Below are 17,578 nucleotides of genomic sequence, written 5' to 3' on the forward strand. Positions count from 1 at the left end.
TCGCATGGTGGAATGAGTCGATTTGTACAAAAAATTACCAAGTTCCAAAATTAGAAAACGTTACACAAATGTTTCCCAGAAATTGTTTTCTAATAGTATTCCATTACGTAACAGCTCAATCACACGTATTTTTAGATCGGTTTGTCAATCGTATTTTGATCAAAACAGAACGATTACCGTCGGCATTAGCATTACTAAAAACGATTTGACCTGACCCTCGCAAAAAATTACAAGATACAGATCAGAAAATCACAAGAAATGATGCGAAGACTTGACCGTATAGGCGCGTAAACAAATAACTTGTAATTTACATTAATTAAGACATACATGCGCGCGTTGCACGCGCGCTACTTACTCTTTTAATTATAAAGAAATGTATGTATATTATAATTATATCTAAGAAGACACTTTTAATATATTTTTTATAAATCACAAAAATAAAAAAATATATCTGTATTAACTTTCTTAAAATATGAATTGTTAAAGTATGCAACTTTCGCAGTGACAACCGCTTGACAGCATTGTTCGACTGCGCATATTATTAATTCATTTTGATTTTTATTATGCTTCTCCGTTTCAACAAATACCATTACAATGTCATTTGTCTTCCTTTTAATGAAGAGAGAAGAAGAAAAAGAACGCTTGGAAGCATTTGTAGTGTTAAGTAGACCGCAGCCATAATCACTTGATTCCATAACGTGCACTGACATAATCAATTAGCATCGCGGAAAAGAAGTAACAATAAATGCGAATATTGATTTTACATGCTTTTTTTAAAAATAAGATAATTAGCTAAACTCTGTATATTAAAATAAAATAATATTTCCTTAGTTGCTTGTTATTCATTGCAAAATAAAACGTTTAAAGCAGAAATCATATTTCATGAATAAATAATTGATACTGCGTAATAAAATGAATAAATGTATTAATGTTCGTACAGCAACGTAAGGCTATTTAATGAGATGTTTAAGGAAACCTATAAACATTTCAGTTTTTAGCACAAAATGACACAACTTTTCTTAATACGCATTAATATATTTTAGTTTCTAATTAATGGAATATTAAAGGATCAAGAAACGAAAAATGCAAGCATAAAGTGTTTTTAAAAATAAAAAAAAACATTTGCCTGAAACATTTTTATCGTCTTCTATCTAAAAAAAAAAATTAAAAAATGATTTAAGTGGTTTATTTTATGTGTCTCATTCTGTATATATCGTTATATGTCATATAAAAAATACTGAAAATAAGAAGTAAGATGAAGATAATGGATCTACTATTTAAAAGATTGGCTTAGTTTACACCGATTGTTTAGTACGCGTACCAAATACTAAATCTGCTTCTCTGATAGGTATAAATCGTTTAGTGTAAAATCTACACCAATCAAAAAAGCTGATTTAGTACTTGGTACGCGTACTAAACAATCGGTGTAAACTAAGCCATTAACGCGTTCTCTTTTAGAAGAATAAATTCCACTCTAGACTTGATACATTAAATTTATATTATTTGCCGAAGTGGAGTAAAGATAATAAAAGTTCCGATATATTAATAATATGCGCAGTCAAGCAGTAACATTTGTGTAATTTGTATTTCTGATTGACATGTAAGATATTTCTACGGTCGATCGACAGGCAGCGCCACTAGGCGATACCTCGAATCGCAACACATCGACTCTCAATATATCGAATAATTCGATATATGCGCGCGTAACCGGATGCAACGTTCGGGAAAACATAGGACTTGCTACGTGATCCGGAGCGAAAAGCCAAGAGACACTCTGTTCGGAACCGGCAGTGAAAACAGTCGAATTAGTCGTGGTATTAGATCTAGTCTAGCGAGCGATCAACCAATATTACGTATAATCGGTTCTTTGAAATAAAGACCATTTATCATTCTGTTAAATGTTAAGTGATTTATTCATACTCTTCAATTACATTAATATTACAGTCGGTAGCCAATCGGAGCACGTGATTCGAACAACTACGCTTAACGGACATTTGGAATTAGCGTACGCGGTGCTCTAACCGTTACAAAATATTCTCGAGAGACTAGACGGATTTTTGTCCAGCCGTTTTGAGCCGTTCGTCGTTGTTAAAAACTAGGCGGAGATCTTTCAGACACGTGTACTGTTGTTACTGCTGCCTATAGCGATGAGTACAATAATATTTGCAAGTGTTGTGTTGACAACTTTAGTGTGTGTTGCTATAAGTTACTTATTTTTAAATTACCGGCGTCGGCAATCTTTTATTAAAGCAGTGAACACTTTGCCAGGACCAAGATTATTTCCATTTATCGGGAATATTTACATATTTGCACAAAAAAATCTTGGTAATAATAATAATAATTATACAGATAAAGAATTAGTATTAAATTAACTACCAGATACAGTACTGTATACCTGTTATCTTGTATAGGATAACCCTGATGGAAATATTTTTCTGAAAATTTAACAAAATTTTGCTGAAATGTATTTGAAAATTTCTCTCAATTAACCCCATTAATTAATTTCATAAATATTTCAGCAATTTTTCATTAAAAAGTAACAGTTTTCAGTTTAATTCAATAAATTTCATAATGATACCCATACAGCACAAAACATTGCATTTACATTGCAGCAATGTTACAATCTTGCAATGTAATATTGTTGAGAGATTATTGGAACATTGAATTGTAATATTTCATGAGAATGTGACAGCAACATTGTAAAAACATCACAAGAGCAATATTCGGTAATCGCTATCCAGGGAGAAATACAGGTCGAAGAAACGTCTAATAGACATCGTCTATAGACAGATAGACAGTATTTGGCTTGTTTGCTTGCGCTATCCCAGGGAGAACAACAGGTCTAAGAAACGTCTATAGACGTCTATTAGACGTCTATTAGATGTCTATAGACGTCTATTAGACGTTTCTTAGACTTGTTGTTCTCTCTGGGATGTGACGCACTATGCGCTATCTATCTCGTATTCAATTTATCTTTATTTTATTTTTTATATTACAATGATGTCATAGCGACATTATATATGTAATAAAACGGACATTCACATGTTACCACTTTATTATGATTTCATTATGACATATTTGAGCGTCACAGAGAAATATCATTATGATATCACTGTGATTTGTTTTGCTATGAGGGATTATCCGCAAAGTATAATTTTTTTCTTAAAAGCCAACAGTACAAGTTTAAATAAAATTAATATATTTTTAAGTTATAAAAAATTGTTTTCAGATTTTTTATACGTCATTGATACGATGATAGATATTTATCCGTCTCCATTTCGATTCTGGATTGGCAACAAGGCATTTATTGAAATATATGATGCAGATCAAATAAAGGTAGCAGAATAAGTTTTGTTTTACTACATAAACATGTACATAAACAAATATTTATTTTACAAATATAATAATTTTTATATGACATTTTATTTTAAATAATCAAAATTATTTTCTAAAGTATACATACATAAATTATGCAACTAGCTTAATACATATACTTAATAATATATATATTATACTAATATTAATAAATATTAACAAATTAATTTTTTATTTTGTATGATCTTTTTTTTAGACTGTTTTACAAAGTCGATGTTTCGATAAAAGTCTATTTTATGACACTGCTAAACCATTATTTGGCGAAGGACTGATCACATCTCCTAGTAAGATAGTTTTAGAAAAATAGTGCTTAATTAATTGCGATTACTTACTTTAAATACTATTTAATTTAAATAAAATAATGGTTATCAGCAACTACTCACTTACTTACTTGTTTCTGTGTAATATTATTTTTATTACGATTATAATATAATAGATGACCATAAACGAATATTACTTATACATCGATTGTTCGAATATTATATATTTAATTATATTCCGAATAATTCATTTATTAAGCATTTTTATTTGACTGTAAATCTCTTAAGGCAATCTTTCTTATTATCTTTAATATTTTTTTCATATTATGTTACAGATCAATATTTTCTGTTTGTGTTATTTTTTTGTATTAAAGATTGTAATATAATATTTATTTCAGCATTCACATGGATTCCACATCGAAAATTGGCAGGACCGACCTTTAATACACACAACCTGCGAGGCTTTTTTAATAAATTTGTAGAACATTCTTTGATATTTACGGATGAATTAGAAAAATTAAATAAAAATGAAATTATCTTTCATAAGCCTATACTCAAAACTACTGTCGACATTGCATGTGGTAAGAAGAAATAATTCTAATCTCTTCTAAATTATCTCATAAAAATTCTTATAAGGAATATTCAGTATACAGTACAAATTTGAAATTATTTGAAATTTTTTAGATATTCATATATAATTTAACAGTAATTTTTTACTAATATTTAAAAACAATTTCAGAAGTAAGAATATTTAAGAAAAACTACTGTACTTTTGCTAGTATTTTTAAAATCATAAAAAATATCTGAAGTATATCTCAGCAATTATAGACTTATAAAATAAATAATATTAATATACTTAAAAAAATATATAAAATATTAAAAATAGTAAAATTTAATATATATCCAGAGTTGCCAATTCGAAAAATCTATATTACCGTATAGTCTAGTTTAGATCTCAAATATTTTAAATAATAAATCTTTTTTATATGATTTTTTTATATGATGGATACAGAAACTTTAATGGATGTCAAATTGAAATCAGAAACGGTCAATGAAGCATTTGAAGTATTCACGAGGTACAATTTTCTTCTAATTTAAATTTTTATAATTATATGGCTCATACAACGCGCGCGCGCGCGTGTGTGTGTGTGTGTGTGTGTGAATGGATAGATGTATTTGAAAAATATATTTATATTTTTCAGAGAAATAGAATTTTAAGCATTAATCTCTGATTTTAATTAAATGTTTTTAGTTAAATTTGCCTTATAAATACAAACTCGCGCATGTTTCAATTAAAGTAATAGAACAAGAAGATCAATTTTTATTTTTAATAATATTTTTTATAACATTTTAATAACATTTTTAGTAACATTTGCAAGCTATAATAAATGTATTTACCTATATAATTTATAATTATATTCTGTTCACTTTAAAAATAGAAAGTTTAGTTACAGAGACAATTGGAATTATATATTACTTGGTACATTGTGGAATCTAAATGCTGTATTGAATTTTACTAAAATAGGAAAAATAATTCGAAGAGTATCAAAAGTTCGTAACTGTATCATGAATGAGGTATACTTTATATTATAAATATATTTCTTAATATCCTAACTTTTATTATCTTATTTATTTGATTTATTATTACACAGTTGGAGCAAAGCAAAAGCACATTAATTAAACCAGATATAACCGAGAATAATAAGAGGGAAAAAACTTGTAAGTTTGTCAATGTTTTATTCTAATACAGATAGACAGTTGAACATTAAATGAAAGCATATAATTATGTAATTGTAAAAGCATACAATGATGATCATTTTTAATCGCAATTAAATGCTGCTATTATGTTGGCATATTTTTAGACGAATTTTTACATAGTATAAATGAAATGATGTTTCGTTATGCTTATACGAAGCTTCTGATTGGTTACGCGATACGCGTTCCACGAAAAATACATGCCATGGGATGTCACCCTTACACTTTGGCGACATATGTTACGCATGATTGTGACATTTATTGTACATAACTGTAGTATTTAATTGCGACCATACATGTCGACAAAATTGATATCCAGTGCGGACGCATCTTTGTATAAATATGCTACAATTTTTATATGCCGCATGCTATAATTATGTATTAAAATGCGTCCAAATGTCTATTTCGGAATATTTTGATTTTTTTTACTATTATGACATTGTAATATTTGCAAAATAATGAAAAAAAAGTTTGTTCGAAAATTGCAATTAGAATATTGCTAAACTCTTTTGTTTTTCTTTTTTCTGTTAATTAAAAAATCTTTCTTCAACAGTTAATCTCTTCTTAATTATTTTAATACAAATTTTAAATATACACATATAAAGAATTTTGTTTTACAAGAAATTAATCAACTGTTTGATAATTATTTATCAACTATTTCTTTTTGTTCAAATAATATAGTGTTTACCAACTTCTGGGAAGCATATCGTGGAAAATCATTAACACGAAAAGAATTTTACGATAATATAATTTCGATAATACTAGCTGTATGTATTTATAATATTTTCACATAGTTACGCATACAGTCATATTTGTAAATGTATAATAAGACAAATTCTTATTTGTAGGCCAGTGACACAACTGCTGTTGTAATGTATTTTGTGACCTTTGTACTAGCAAATTTACCAGAAATACAGGTATATATATTAAATTTATTAATTTTTTTAAATAAATATATGAAACATTGTAAACAATGTAATTTTAAAGAAAATGCGCATATTTTATATAACATCTCTAAAAAAGAATTCAACAAATTTTACAATTCACTCAAATACAAGCTTTTTGCAATCTGTTCTATATTTTTTATATTATTTAATATTATTTATTTTTTGGACTATTATTTTGAATATTATTCAGATATTAATGTTATGAATAATTGGGCTATAAATAATAGGTCTTATCAATTTTATTAGAAATATAATTAGATTTGGTTTGCATAAATTTTTAAAACTAAGTGATAGGTAAAAATTTACATAGACAAGAAGATTAAAATTAAAATACGTGTGTCATACGCAACCTATCATGTCCTTAACTATATATAATTTTTTATTTATGTTAACAGTCAGTATTTTAATAGAATTAAGCAAATATTACATTTGATCTATATCGTTATCAATGTTTCAATATATTATTATCAATACTAATTTTTAAAAGCAAGGTATAAAATTTTATAGTTAATAATTGTATAGTGTGTAATTGTATTGTAATATATATTTTACACACACTTAAATATGCACTTTATTTAATTTTGAACAAGGAAAAGGCATATAAAGAATTATTAGGAATTTATGGCAATAAATCTCCAAAATCTGCACCAGTCAAATATGAGGATTTACAACATATGGATTATTTGACTCGAGTTATTAAGGAAACAATGAGAATGTTCCCTGCTGTTCCTGCAATTGGACGATGTCTAAGAGAAGACTTAAAAATAGGTTAATTAATTAATTTATTTAATTTTAAATTTAATTAAACATCAATAATGATAATTAATTTAATTACTATGTTTCTCTTTATATTAAAATTTAGAAACAGATGTAACACAGAGAAGTATTTATCAATGGATACATTTGATATGCACTGTGTATATTTTTTATTAATCGTTTCTAGATATAAATGTCTTGATATCAATGGTTTTAATATATAAACCCAGACACAGCACACATGTCCAAAGTATATTCAAAGGATACCCAGAGAACGTCCAGTTCTTCCAAAAACGTGTTTGGGATATCCTCTGGACGTCTTTTGGATATGCTGTGCAGTCTAGGAATAAACTGAGAGAGAGAGAGTTTCCAAAATTCAAATAAATACCCGTATAGAACAAAAACTTTACACAACATTATATGAATGTTTGCTCAATGTTGAAACAACGTTAAAACGTTCTATATGATTGTATAACTTTCATGTAACATAGATTACGTTTACACGTCAACCTTAATCGGGTTTAACAACATTCGTAGTTATAAAACTGGTCAATCACAGTCATTCCATTTTTTAGAGAAATAACTTTGATTGGTTATGTAAATATCCAGATTAAGTACATAAAATGTTGACTTTCTAACATCACTTTCTGTGAACATTTGGAAACTGTCCCAACGTTGCGTGAACTTTTTATTCTATACGGGAAGTTTTTTAACTTTGGATAAATAATATAATATTATTCATTAAATAGATACATCTACTTTAATAATAAAACAAGTTCACTTGGATTATTTATTTCTATCATGTTTTTCTTATAATAATATATTTAAATATAAAAATATGTTTTATATAGGAGAATTTACTTTACCAAAAGGAGTTGATGTTATCATACCTATAGTAAGTGTGCACCGAAATAAGAAGTATTGGCCGAATCCTTTAATGTTTGATCCAGACAGATTTCTCCCAGAAAAAAAAGTGGATTCTTCCAATTATTACATTCCTTTCAGCGATGGACTTAGAAATTGTATAGGTGAGCGTAAATAAATTGTAAAAAATTGTGATAAAATGGATTTATATATAATTAATAAAATTGCAGGTGCGAAGTATGCAATGATGAGTATGAAAGTTATTCTAGCAACATTGATACGAACATTTGAATTCAAGACAGATAAAAAAATCAAAGTAGATGAAATAAAATTAAAAATGAATATTACATTAGAACCTGTTAATCCTATAAAAGTTAAAATTGAAAAAAGAAATCTTCAATAAAAAAAGAAATAAGTATATATTAAAAATAAATATAAATAAGGAATAAAAGAGAGCAATATATATGATATGTGATATAAATAAAGTGCATATTTCTTTTTCATATTTTTAGCAAATAAAATGCGAGCAGTATGTAGCAATAAATCAATAGATTTATTTATGGTTTCATAACAAATTCTGACATTAAACTTATGGTAGAGACGTAGAGTACTCTTTTATCAAAATAATTTTTGAAAAAAAATCTTTGATTTTTTCTAAATTTTATTAATGTAATTAAATAGAGGCGTTCTTACAATAAAACTTTTGTATGAAACATTTTTTGATATCTATTAATTTTTATTTTATCAATATTTAAATCATTTTCGAGATATATCGTGAAAAGCAAAAAGCTGCTTTACATATAAGGGATGGTTTCACCCCTTTCTTATGGACAGCAACTGAAAATTTCCAAATTCATCTATTTACCCCCCTACATGTGTGTAAAGTTTTATCAAAATCAGAATTTTCGGGTTCGTGAGATTCCCTTGTAAGTTTATACAATTTCGATTCAAGTATCTATGCCTACATCATTATAATATATATACATATATTTGTTAATAACATATATACAAATATTTGTTAATAATTATGTTATAAAATTGTATTAAGAAAAACCGCATACATTTTTTATATTTTTAATGTAACAAATTGCATGACGAGATCTGTATTAAACTTTTGTATTTTTCAATCATCTGGTTCAGTAATTGTACCAATAAATGCATCTTTTAAGCATTCTTGTGCCTTAATCGGGAGATTTCTGCATTAAAAATAATATTTTTATTATGTATGTAGAATGTAGATATAAAAATAATAATTTTATAATATGTATTAGTTGCATGGCATCTGCACTTGCATTAATAAATAAAAATACAAATAAACGGAACTGTTTACGTTTTATTATATTTTGCAATATTTTATTTGCAAATATTATGATTATTATTAATATGCACTGATATGATGGAATTGTTATTTGCACTGTTTACATACTTAAGTATCGTTAATAATGGTGACAAATAAGATGGTATATTTCTTTCCCTACAATTTTCTCTTTGCGCATCGATTATTAGTGAAGCAACCTCCTTTGGTAGTAGTGGGCTTATTAAACTGGGAAATCTATATTGATAAAAATATAATTAAATTAAAAGAAAAAAAAAATTTATAATATTGTTCTGGCCAACGTAAAATATTTATTATAACAACATATTCTTAAATGCTTACTTCACTATTGGCTTTTTGAGCATTCCGTTAAATACCACAGTTGGGAAAACGGTAGTGAATTTAATCAAAGATTTTCCCTTACTGGATATACGCAATTCTTCATTCAGACTCTCCATAAATGCTGAAACATACATATCACAAGTCAGAGGATATTATCAACATGAGCAGCATCACACGATGCATAGCAATAAGGGTGTTGACGGAAATTATAACATCAATGTTATGTTATTGTTGATTAGTGTTTGTTGGGATATTTATATGTTATAAATTATTTTAAATATTTATTAAATTATTATACGAAAGATTGTTATCTCTTAATATGAGTTGATTACCTCTGACTGCGATTTTTGTAGAAGAGTAAACTGTCGCATACATTAACATTACAATTGCTAATAATGATGAGACCGCAACGACATGACCATGGTTCTTTTCAATCATGCTTGGTAAGAATGCACGCAATGTCTGAAAATAATTTCCTATTGAATAATATAGCAATACCTTTCATTACATTTTATAGCTTCTAAATATACGAGATATGTCACTTACCCAATAATGCGCGATAAGATTCCCATTTATGGTTCGCAAAATTTCATCGTCGTTGTAATTTAGAAATGTTTTAAAAATTCCTATGCCAGCATTATTAATTAAAATATTAACATCGCCCACTTCTTTTTTTACTTTTTTGGCTACCTTGAAGACTTCTTCTCTGTTTGTTACGTCGCATCTGTAAAATGCGACCGTATTTTAATTAGTATGGAATGTTTAGCTTAGTGCGCTGACAAATTACCTAAATTTTTTTTATATTATCAGAATTCGTAAGAAACAGAGATTATTAGCTAACCGATATGCATATACAGAGTCTTTTCCCATTTTTTTAATCTCGTTCTTTGTCTGTTGGTTGGCTTCTTCATTGATGTCCCAACATATTACTGTGGCTCCTAACAAGGCGTAACCAATTGCTAATTCCTTTCCTATGCCGTGACCCGCACCTGTTACCTATTGCAAAATCTATTGATGATTAATTTTCTCTACAGCTATACATTATATATTGTAAATTTTGCATATACCAGAACAATTTCACCAGCCACACTTTTTTTCTCTACTGGAGCAAATAACTTATATATACTTTCACAGATGTAATAAAGAATTTGGAAAAAAAGCACGAATATTTCTGCTAAAAGAAGCATGCCATCATATAGCGCCATACTGGAAAAATAATTGTTTTAATAAAAATAGTGTGGATTAAAATTTTTTAATAAAAATGGTTTTTAATGATTATATAGTACTTCGAACATATTTATAGATAAGAAAAATTTGTTTTACTTATTTAATTGTGATTTACACTATTCTGATATATTTATTCTTGTTTCGATCTGCTCTGTTAAGAGTTTAGCGACTAACTGTTTCAGATTAGAGCTTATGAATGTAATCTTGATTCTTACTGCGTATGCATTATGCGTGTTGATGAATATATATGACAATACTTAATGTTTTATCATTTTTTTTGTGTAAGTAAAAAAGTAATTGAATATGAGGGAACAAAAATATAGTGAACTTGCAGATATTTTGACGGCAGGATGATCATGGATTAATCATAAGATAGTTTTCACGTTTTTTATACAAATGCTTAAAAAAGATTACATGTAAATCCCATGTCAAAGAAGTCATGTAAAGTTGACATTTGAATTTATTGTTGCATCTTTTTTGCGAGTTTGATTGATTATCTTTGTATAAAACGTACCACGACTTGATCTCAGGGGCGTATTTAACGTCGGTGCAACCGGTGCGATGCACCGACGGGCTCCGGGATCCGTGGGCCCCTGGTGCGTGGTGAACATTTATGAATTTTTATGATTTTTTTTTAATAAAGAAATATAAGGGAATAACACATTTTAAATGTGGCACTCAAATATTTTTGTATGAAAATACTCGCAATACTTCGGAACCGAAAACTGTGGGAGAATAAGAGAGGAACAAAATCTAATGATCAACTAGCGCTCGGAAAGAAGTGATTCGACTGTTTTATTTTATTTGCACCTTGCACCGAAGCTTAAGAACGCGTCTGCTTGATCTGACCTTACAGTATAAAATTAATTAGTTATCTAGGATGCAGATACGAAATCACGGTGGAGAACAATGTGAAGACTTGACCGTGTCATGCAACACACAAGTTGCTTATTATTTTTATCAACATGACATTATTTGCCAAGCAGATTAATAGTATTGATACATTAATGATCCAGGTTCAGTTGTTTGTCAATGTTGATGAAGTTTATTGTGTCGCCGTGCATGAATTTTTCTTTTATTATTTACTAAAGCACACACAAGCGCGCGCTACACGCGCGCTATTTACTTTTACAATTACAAAAAAATATATATTATAACTATATCTAAGAAGACACTTTCAATATTTTCCATAAAACACAAAAATAAAAAAAATATACCTGCACTAACTTTCTCAAAATATGAACTGTCAAAGTATGCAACTTTTGCGATGACAACCACTTGACAGCATTGTTCGACTGCGCATATTGTTAATTCATCATGATTTTTATTATGTCTTCTCCATTTCGACAAATGCCATTATAATGTCTTTTATCTTTTTTTTAATGAAGAGAGAAGGAGAAAAAGAACGCTTCGAAGCATTTGTAGCGTTGTTAAGTAGACCGCATAATCACTTGATAGCACAATAAGGCAATAATGAGTGTAAATATCGATGATCTTACATGCCTTTTTTAAAATAGAATAATTAGCTGAACTCTGTACATTAGAATAAACAGATATTTTCTTATTTGCTTATTACTTATTCCAAGATAAAATACTTAAAGCAGAAATCATACTTTATGAATAATAAGTAATCGATACAGCGTAATAAAATGAATAAATATATTAGTGTTCGTATCGCAACCTAAGGCTATTTAATGAGATGTCTAAAGGCGGTATTCATAGTCCGTTCTTATATTCAAAATCGTCTTAAGCACGGACTTATATTCGCTCTCTTCGTCACACATAGATTGTGTCTGACGAAGAAAGCGAATATAAGTTCGTGCTTAAGACAATCTTCAATATAAGAACGGACTATGAATACCGGCCTAAGGAATAGAGGGACCGAGTCTAAAGTCCTAGTTTAGGCGAGAGGAGATGGTAATTCAAGCGTGTCATTGAATTAATGTAAATAATCAAAATATAATAAAAAGAATTTTCACATAACATTTTTTATTTAATAAAAATTGCCAAAAAACGTTTTTATTTTTTTGTGGTTAAAGTGGTTTTTGTTGGTAAAGTCTAATTCAAAAAGACACTCTCCTGTAGTAGCATACATATGGGTACTATCAAATTCTAGATGATATATATCTGAGCCATCTACATCATACGTCTAAAAATTTTCAAGAGAGTTAATAATAATTTACTAATAAAGTACAAGATACAAAAAATTTGAAAATAATACAAACTTGAATGGCAACGCTTTGTCTCTGATCCCACAGAACACTCTTTTGACACCCTGTCATAAAAGTGTTCATATTATCTGATGAACAACAAAATGTGTGGAAGCCATATTTCGAAGAATCCCATGTACGTACAATTTCAGATGTTCTAAAATCACAGTAACAAATATAAATAAATTGAATGGCTAATTGGTATTAACAATAAGATTTATTACCTCAAATCCATTTTTTTAATAGAATCTCCATAATTCATGAGAATAGTGTAAGGATCCTCCCATAGTATTTGGTGACAAGAATAATCTATATTTATATTTATTACCTGACAACTAAAATTTCTTTACACTAGTTTGTTATATAATATATTATTTTAAATATACGTACTTGATTAGGTTCATATATACTGTATTTTTGCAGTTTTATGTTTTTTAGAATTTTTGGGTTATCAAACCGTTTTTGTAAGTTATAATTAGAAATGTTATTAAATCGGATCATATAATAGTGTCTGTATAAACATAGTCCATGAGTACGTTTACACGGCAACGTCAATTGGGTTTCATATCTACGGATATTACTATACCGAATTGAGATTGACGTGTAAATGTAGTCAATGTTCAATCGAACATTTGTAGAAACCGATTAATTAATTGAAACATAACTTACCTTTTATCAATATCGTAAATTAGAAACGAATACTTAAAAGAAGAGTCAGAGTAATAATCGAGAGTAGCCGCAAATTTTGTTCCTATAGGATCAAATAAGATTGATTGTATATAATTGGTGTCCCCACAAAATATCTCGTTTTCTACCGTACAACCTTTTCTATCATCTGTATATTTCAATATCTATAAAAACAAACTTTTTACATACTACATTAACATAGCATTATTGCAATTTTTCTTTAATCTTACCTTTATTGAATGTTCAGAACTAGTTATAATGTGTTGCGATGTTGCGTCTATTTGATCAATATTATAATGCACATTATGTATTTTTAAACGTTTAAATAAAAAATCATTTTGATTATCCTTAATTTCCCAGCGGTTAATAATTCCTTCTCTGCAAGAATTTTTGTCAAAAATAAAAAAAAAGAAATAAACATAAAAGTTCACATAGTTCATAAATAAATATTCACCTGTCGCCACTTATAATATAATTATCGCAATGAGCAAAAGTTTCAATAAAAGCCTTGTCAGTTTTCAGAATATTACCCTTTTTAATTGTACCGTTCTCTGCGCGTTTAAAAGCTAGAATCTCACCCTGACAAAAAAACCAAACTATATTTTTAGTCATTTGTACGCTTCGATTTTTATACTGAAAATAATAGAAATGTCTTTGCTCTAAATAGATTTTCTTAACATTCTTGATTTTATATATTTGTCTTCTTTTACATTCTTTATGTATCCAGTTGTAATTTATAATAAATATAGAATTTTGATATAAAGATAATAATGGTTTACATCTGTAAAAGAAAATAAGACATGTGTTCTTCAATGTGATCTTATGTAAAATCATAAATATCTATCTTCTGAAAATATGTAATTATTAAAATATATTAAAAAAAAATATAATTAAAAAATTAAATCAAGTTTTGCTAAAAACAAAATAAAAAGTTGTGACTTAAGGGGATCCTAAAATGGTTTGTTTTATCGATTTCTTTCAAATACACTATACTTTTTTTGGCTGTGTAGAATGAAAAATCCTTTTCTGTAATTAAAGTATTATACATAAGCTAATACACTACAGACGGTCGATTTGAAAAGATTTTTCAAGCCACGCAGCCAAAAAAATGAAATTTACGAAAAATAGAAGCCAAAACAGATACTGTATCTGGCTTGGAAAATCCTTTCAAGTCGGCCGTAGTGTATTAGCATATGTACTTTAATTATTGAAAAGAATTTTTTATTCCATACAGCCAAAAAAAAGTATAGTGTATTTGAAAGAAATCGGTAAGACAGATCACTTTAGGATTCCCTTAACGTTAATATGTGAAAAAGTTTTATCGACAAATATTGTATTAGACTTGAGAAAAAGTATTTTTGTTAAGAACACTGTTTTATTAATAATTTTAATTGAACAAATTTGGATTAATTTAGAAGTGAATTAATGATGTCATTGCATCGTCTCCGTCAATAAAAAACAAAATAATATAACAAATTGGTTCAGCAGAAAACGTGATGAAAAGAAAATTCTAGAACAATGCTCAGAATTAGTTGAGGATTTCAACCGATTTCCGTGGTTGACGCCTCTTTTCTTCTCTTTATCGCACACGACGCAGCCGCTAAAGTTTCTTTTTGTGTTTTTTTTGTGAACCTATTTCACTGAAAACAAAAAATAATGAATTCTTAATTTAAAAAAATAAAATATAAAAAAGATTAAATTTTTTTTACTTTTTATAAGATAAAATGGCCTTTTATGGGCGGCATTCATAGTCCGTTCTTATTCCAGAATTATTCTAGACTTATCTTAAGTACTGTCTTAAGATATTAATACGGCTCTTTGATTGCTTCATAGCATTTTAGGATCATACTTAAGAGAATTTTAAAGATAAGAACGGACTCTAAATAACGTTAATAACTAAACAAAAAAAAAAAAAAAAAAAAGAGAGAGAGAAAAGAAAAAAACACGTTAGTAATAGTACCTTATTGGTGACGTGGAAATCTATTGAAATATTTCCACATAATAAATTTGAAAATAAAAAAATATTTTTAATAAATTTTAATAAATTTTCATAAATTTTAATAATAAAGAGAGAACATTCCACTCATAAATTAATAGTGTCGCTTCTAACACTCGGCGCTGGTTCGAGCAACTTTGGCGCGCTCGATGAGGAGAGGAAAAGAAACGTCAGCCACGGAAATCGGTTGAAATGCTCGACTATTTCCAAGCACTGTTCTAGAATAAATCAAAATATAAATAAAGAGTAAGCTTTATTTAACTTACCGTTCACAAAATTTTTCCGATTTCTGATTCGTGACAAGCAAATGTTCACTTTTTTTCTTTAGTATATATTTTGCCACATTATTAAATTGTATGCATACCATACTAATCTGTGATAAAGTATAAACATCACAGAAATTGAAAATTTTTTCTAACATCTCGTTTGGCAAATTATACGAAACAGACATTTTTGTCTTCCTAATTGAACGTTACCACGTGAGAATATAGATATTATAACCGGTATGTTTACTTTACTGAACGTTATATTTTTTTATTTTTAAAGTGTAATATCTTTAGCTTAAGGTTACACGTGTTAACAATATGGTGGCTACTGAATGTTCTCCGATTAAACGACTCGACGACTGGACAAATATCCGTCTAGTTTCTAATATAATTGTAACGGTCAGAGCACCGCGTGCACTGTATCGAAATGTCCGTTAACCGTTTGAATTAAATCCACGTGCTCCGATTGGATTAACACCCACTGTACTATAATGTAGATCAGGAGTTCGAATATATCACTGGTTTAACAATATAAATGATGGTCTTTATTGCAATTTGCAAAATACACTTAATACTGGTTAATCGCTTGCGAGACTAGATCTAATTCTACGACGACTCTAATTCTCGACTGACCCTAATGCCGGCTCCGAACAGAATGCTCCTTAACATTTGGCTCCGCATAAAGAAGCCGGTCCCGAATGTTCGAGGATGTTTTGGATTGTTCGCCGCATCCGGTTTCGTACGGAAGCATCGACTTATTGCTTCGATCGAGTGTTGATGTATCGCACTTCAATATATCGCTGGCGGCCTTGTTGGCGCCGCCTGTCGGACGACCACCGAAAAATTTTACACTACGATACAACCACGGACTAAGGAATAGAGGGACGGACACGGACTAAGGGCGGTATTCATAGTCGGACTATGAATACCGGCCTAAGACAACTTATAAATATTTCAGTTTTTAGCATAAAATGAGACAATTCTGGAGTCCTGTTTTACTAACTTTTATTTTTTGTAAAATTTTTCTTTTTTGCTTCGTAGAATAACAAATTATTTTTTGTAATTAAAGTTTATATGCCAATAATATAGGAAACGATCAATTTGAAAGGATTTTTTATTCCATGCAGCCAAAAAAAGAATTTTACCAAAAATAGAAGGTAAAAGGTTGGTAAACAGGTCGGTATTGTAATAAGAGACTATTTTTTTATTGCTTTCATAGAATCACAAATCCTTTTGTGTGTTTAAAGTACACATGCTGATTGTTCTGCGGCGGGTTAAATTAAAACCAAAAAAAAAAAAAAAATTTAGAAATTTTACCGACGTACGTTAGTTTATAAAAATTTTTTTCTTTTTTAGGTTTAATTTGACCTGCCGCAGAACAATTAGCATGTATAATTTAATCACACAAAAGGATTTGTGATTCTATGAAAGCAATAAAACCAAAAAATGCAAGCATCACATAATGTGTTTTTTAAAACAAAAACAAAAAAATTTACCTGAAACGTTTCTATCGTCTTTTATCTAAAAAAAAAATAAAAAAATGATTTAAGTGATTTATTTTATGTGTCTCATTCTGTA

General features: G+C 28.4%; 2 protein-coding genes across 8 annotated transcripts; one reads left to right on the forward strand and one right to left on the reverse strand.

Annotated features, from left to right (window-relative positions):
• Window positions 1-1,753: 1,753 nt before the first annotated feature.
• LOC105670668 (cytochrome P450 4C1-like) lies at window positions 1,754-8,674 on the forward strand. Of its 3 annotated transcripts, XM_067357417.1 has the most exons (13): window positions 1,754-2,325; window positions 3,230-3,336; window positions 3,572-3,659; window positions 4,034-4,216; window positions 4,648-4,711; window positions 5,075-5,210; window positions 5,288-5,354; window positions 6,072-6,157; window positions 6,239-6,307; window positions 6,928-7,105; window positions 7,945-8,121; window positions 8,188-8,372; window positions 8,470-8,674. In XM_067357417.1, the coding sequence occupies exons 1-12, from the start codon at window positions 2,148-2,150 to the stop codon at window positions 8,358-8,360; spliced, it is 1,506 nt and encodes a 501-aa protein (XP_067213518.1). In that variant the 5' UTR covers window positions 1,754-2,147; the 3' UTR covers window positions 8,361-8,372; window positions 8,470-8,674. The 3 variants fall into 3 exon arrangements, with proteins under 3 accessions (XP_067213518.1, XP_067213517.1, XP_067213519.1); XM_067357416.1 differs by having other exon boundaries at window positions 8,188-8,674; XM_067357418.1 differs by having other exon boundaries at window positions 1,755-2,325; window positions 5,084-5,210; window positions 8,188-8,674.
• Window positions 8,598-17,307, reverse strand: LOC105670669 (short-chain dehydrogenase/reductase family 16C member 6-like). Of its 5 annotated transcripts, none has more exons than XM_067357429.1 (14): window positions 16,001-17,307; window positions 14,193-14,519; window positions 13,969-14,116; window positions 13,721-13,902; window positions 13,276-13,386; window positions 13,067-13,208; window positions 10,957-12,990; window positions 10,682-10,820; window positions 10,456-10,610; window positions 10,161-10,338; window positions 9,947-10,076; window positions 9,615-9,735; window positions 9,384-9,509; window positions 8,598-9,153 (listed from the first exon to the last, which is right to left on the reverse strand). In XM_067357429.1, the coding sequence occupies exons 8-14, from the start codon at window positions 10,817-10,819 to the stop codon at window positions 9,081-9,083; spliced, it is 921 nt and encodes a 306-aa protein (XP_067213530.1). In that variant the 5' UTR covers window position 10,820; window positions 10,957-12,990; window positions 13,067-13,208; window positions 13,276-13,386; window positions 13,721-13,902; window positions 13,969-14,116; window positions 14,193-14,519; window positions 16,001-17,307; the 3' UTR covers window positions 8,598-9,080. The 5 variants fall into 5 exon arrangements, with proteins under 5 accessions (XP_067213530.1, XP_067213529.1, XP_067213531.1 ...); XM_067357428.1 differs by having other exon boundaries at window positions 10,938-12,990; XM_067357430.1 differs by having other exon boundaries at window positions 10,682-12,990; window positions 14,193-14,317.
• Window positions 17,308-17,578: the final 271 nt, after the last annotated feature.

This window comes from Linepithema humile, chromosome 6, assembly GCF_040581485.1.
Source record: "Linepithema humile isolate Giens D197 chromosome 6, Lhum_UNIL_v1.0, whole genome shotgun sequence".
Taxonomy (NCBI): domain Eukaryota; kingdom Metazoa; phylum Arthropoda; class Insecta; order Hymenoptera; family Formicidae; genus Linepithema; species Linepithema humile.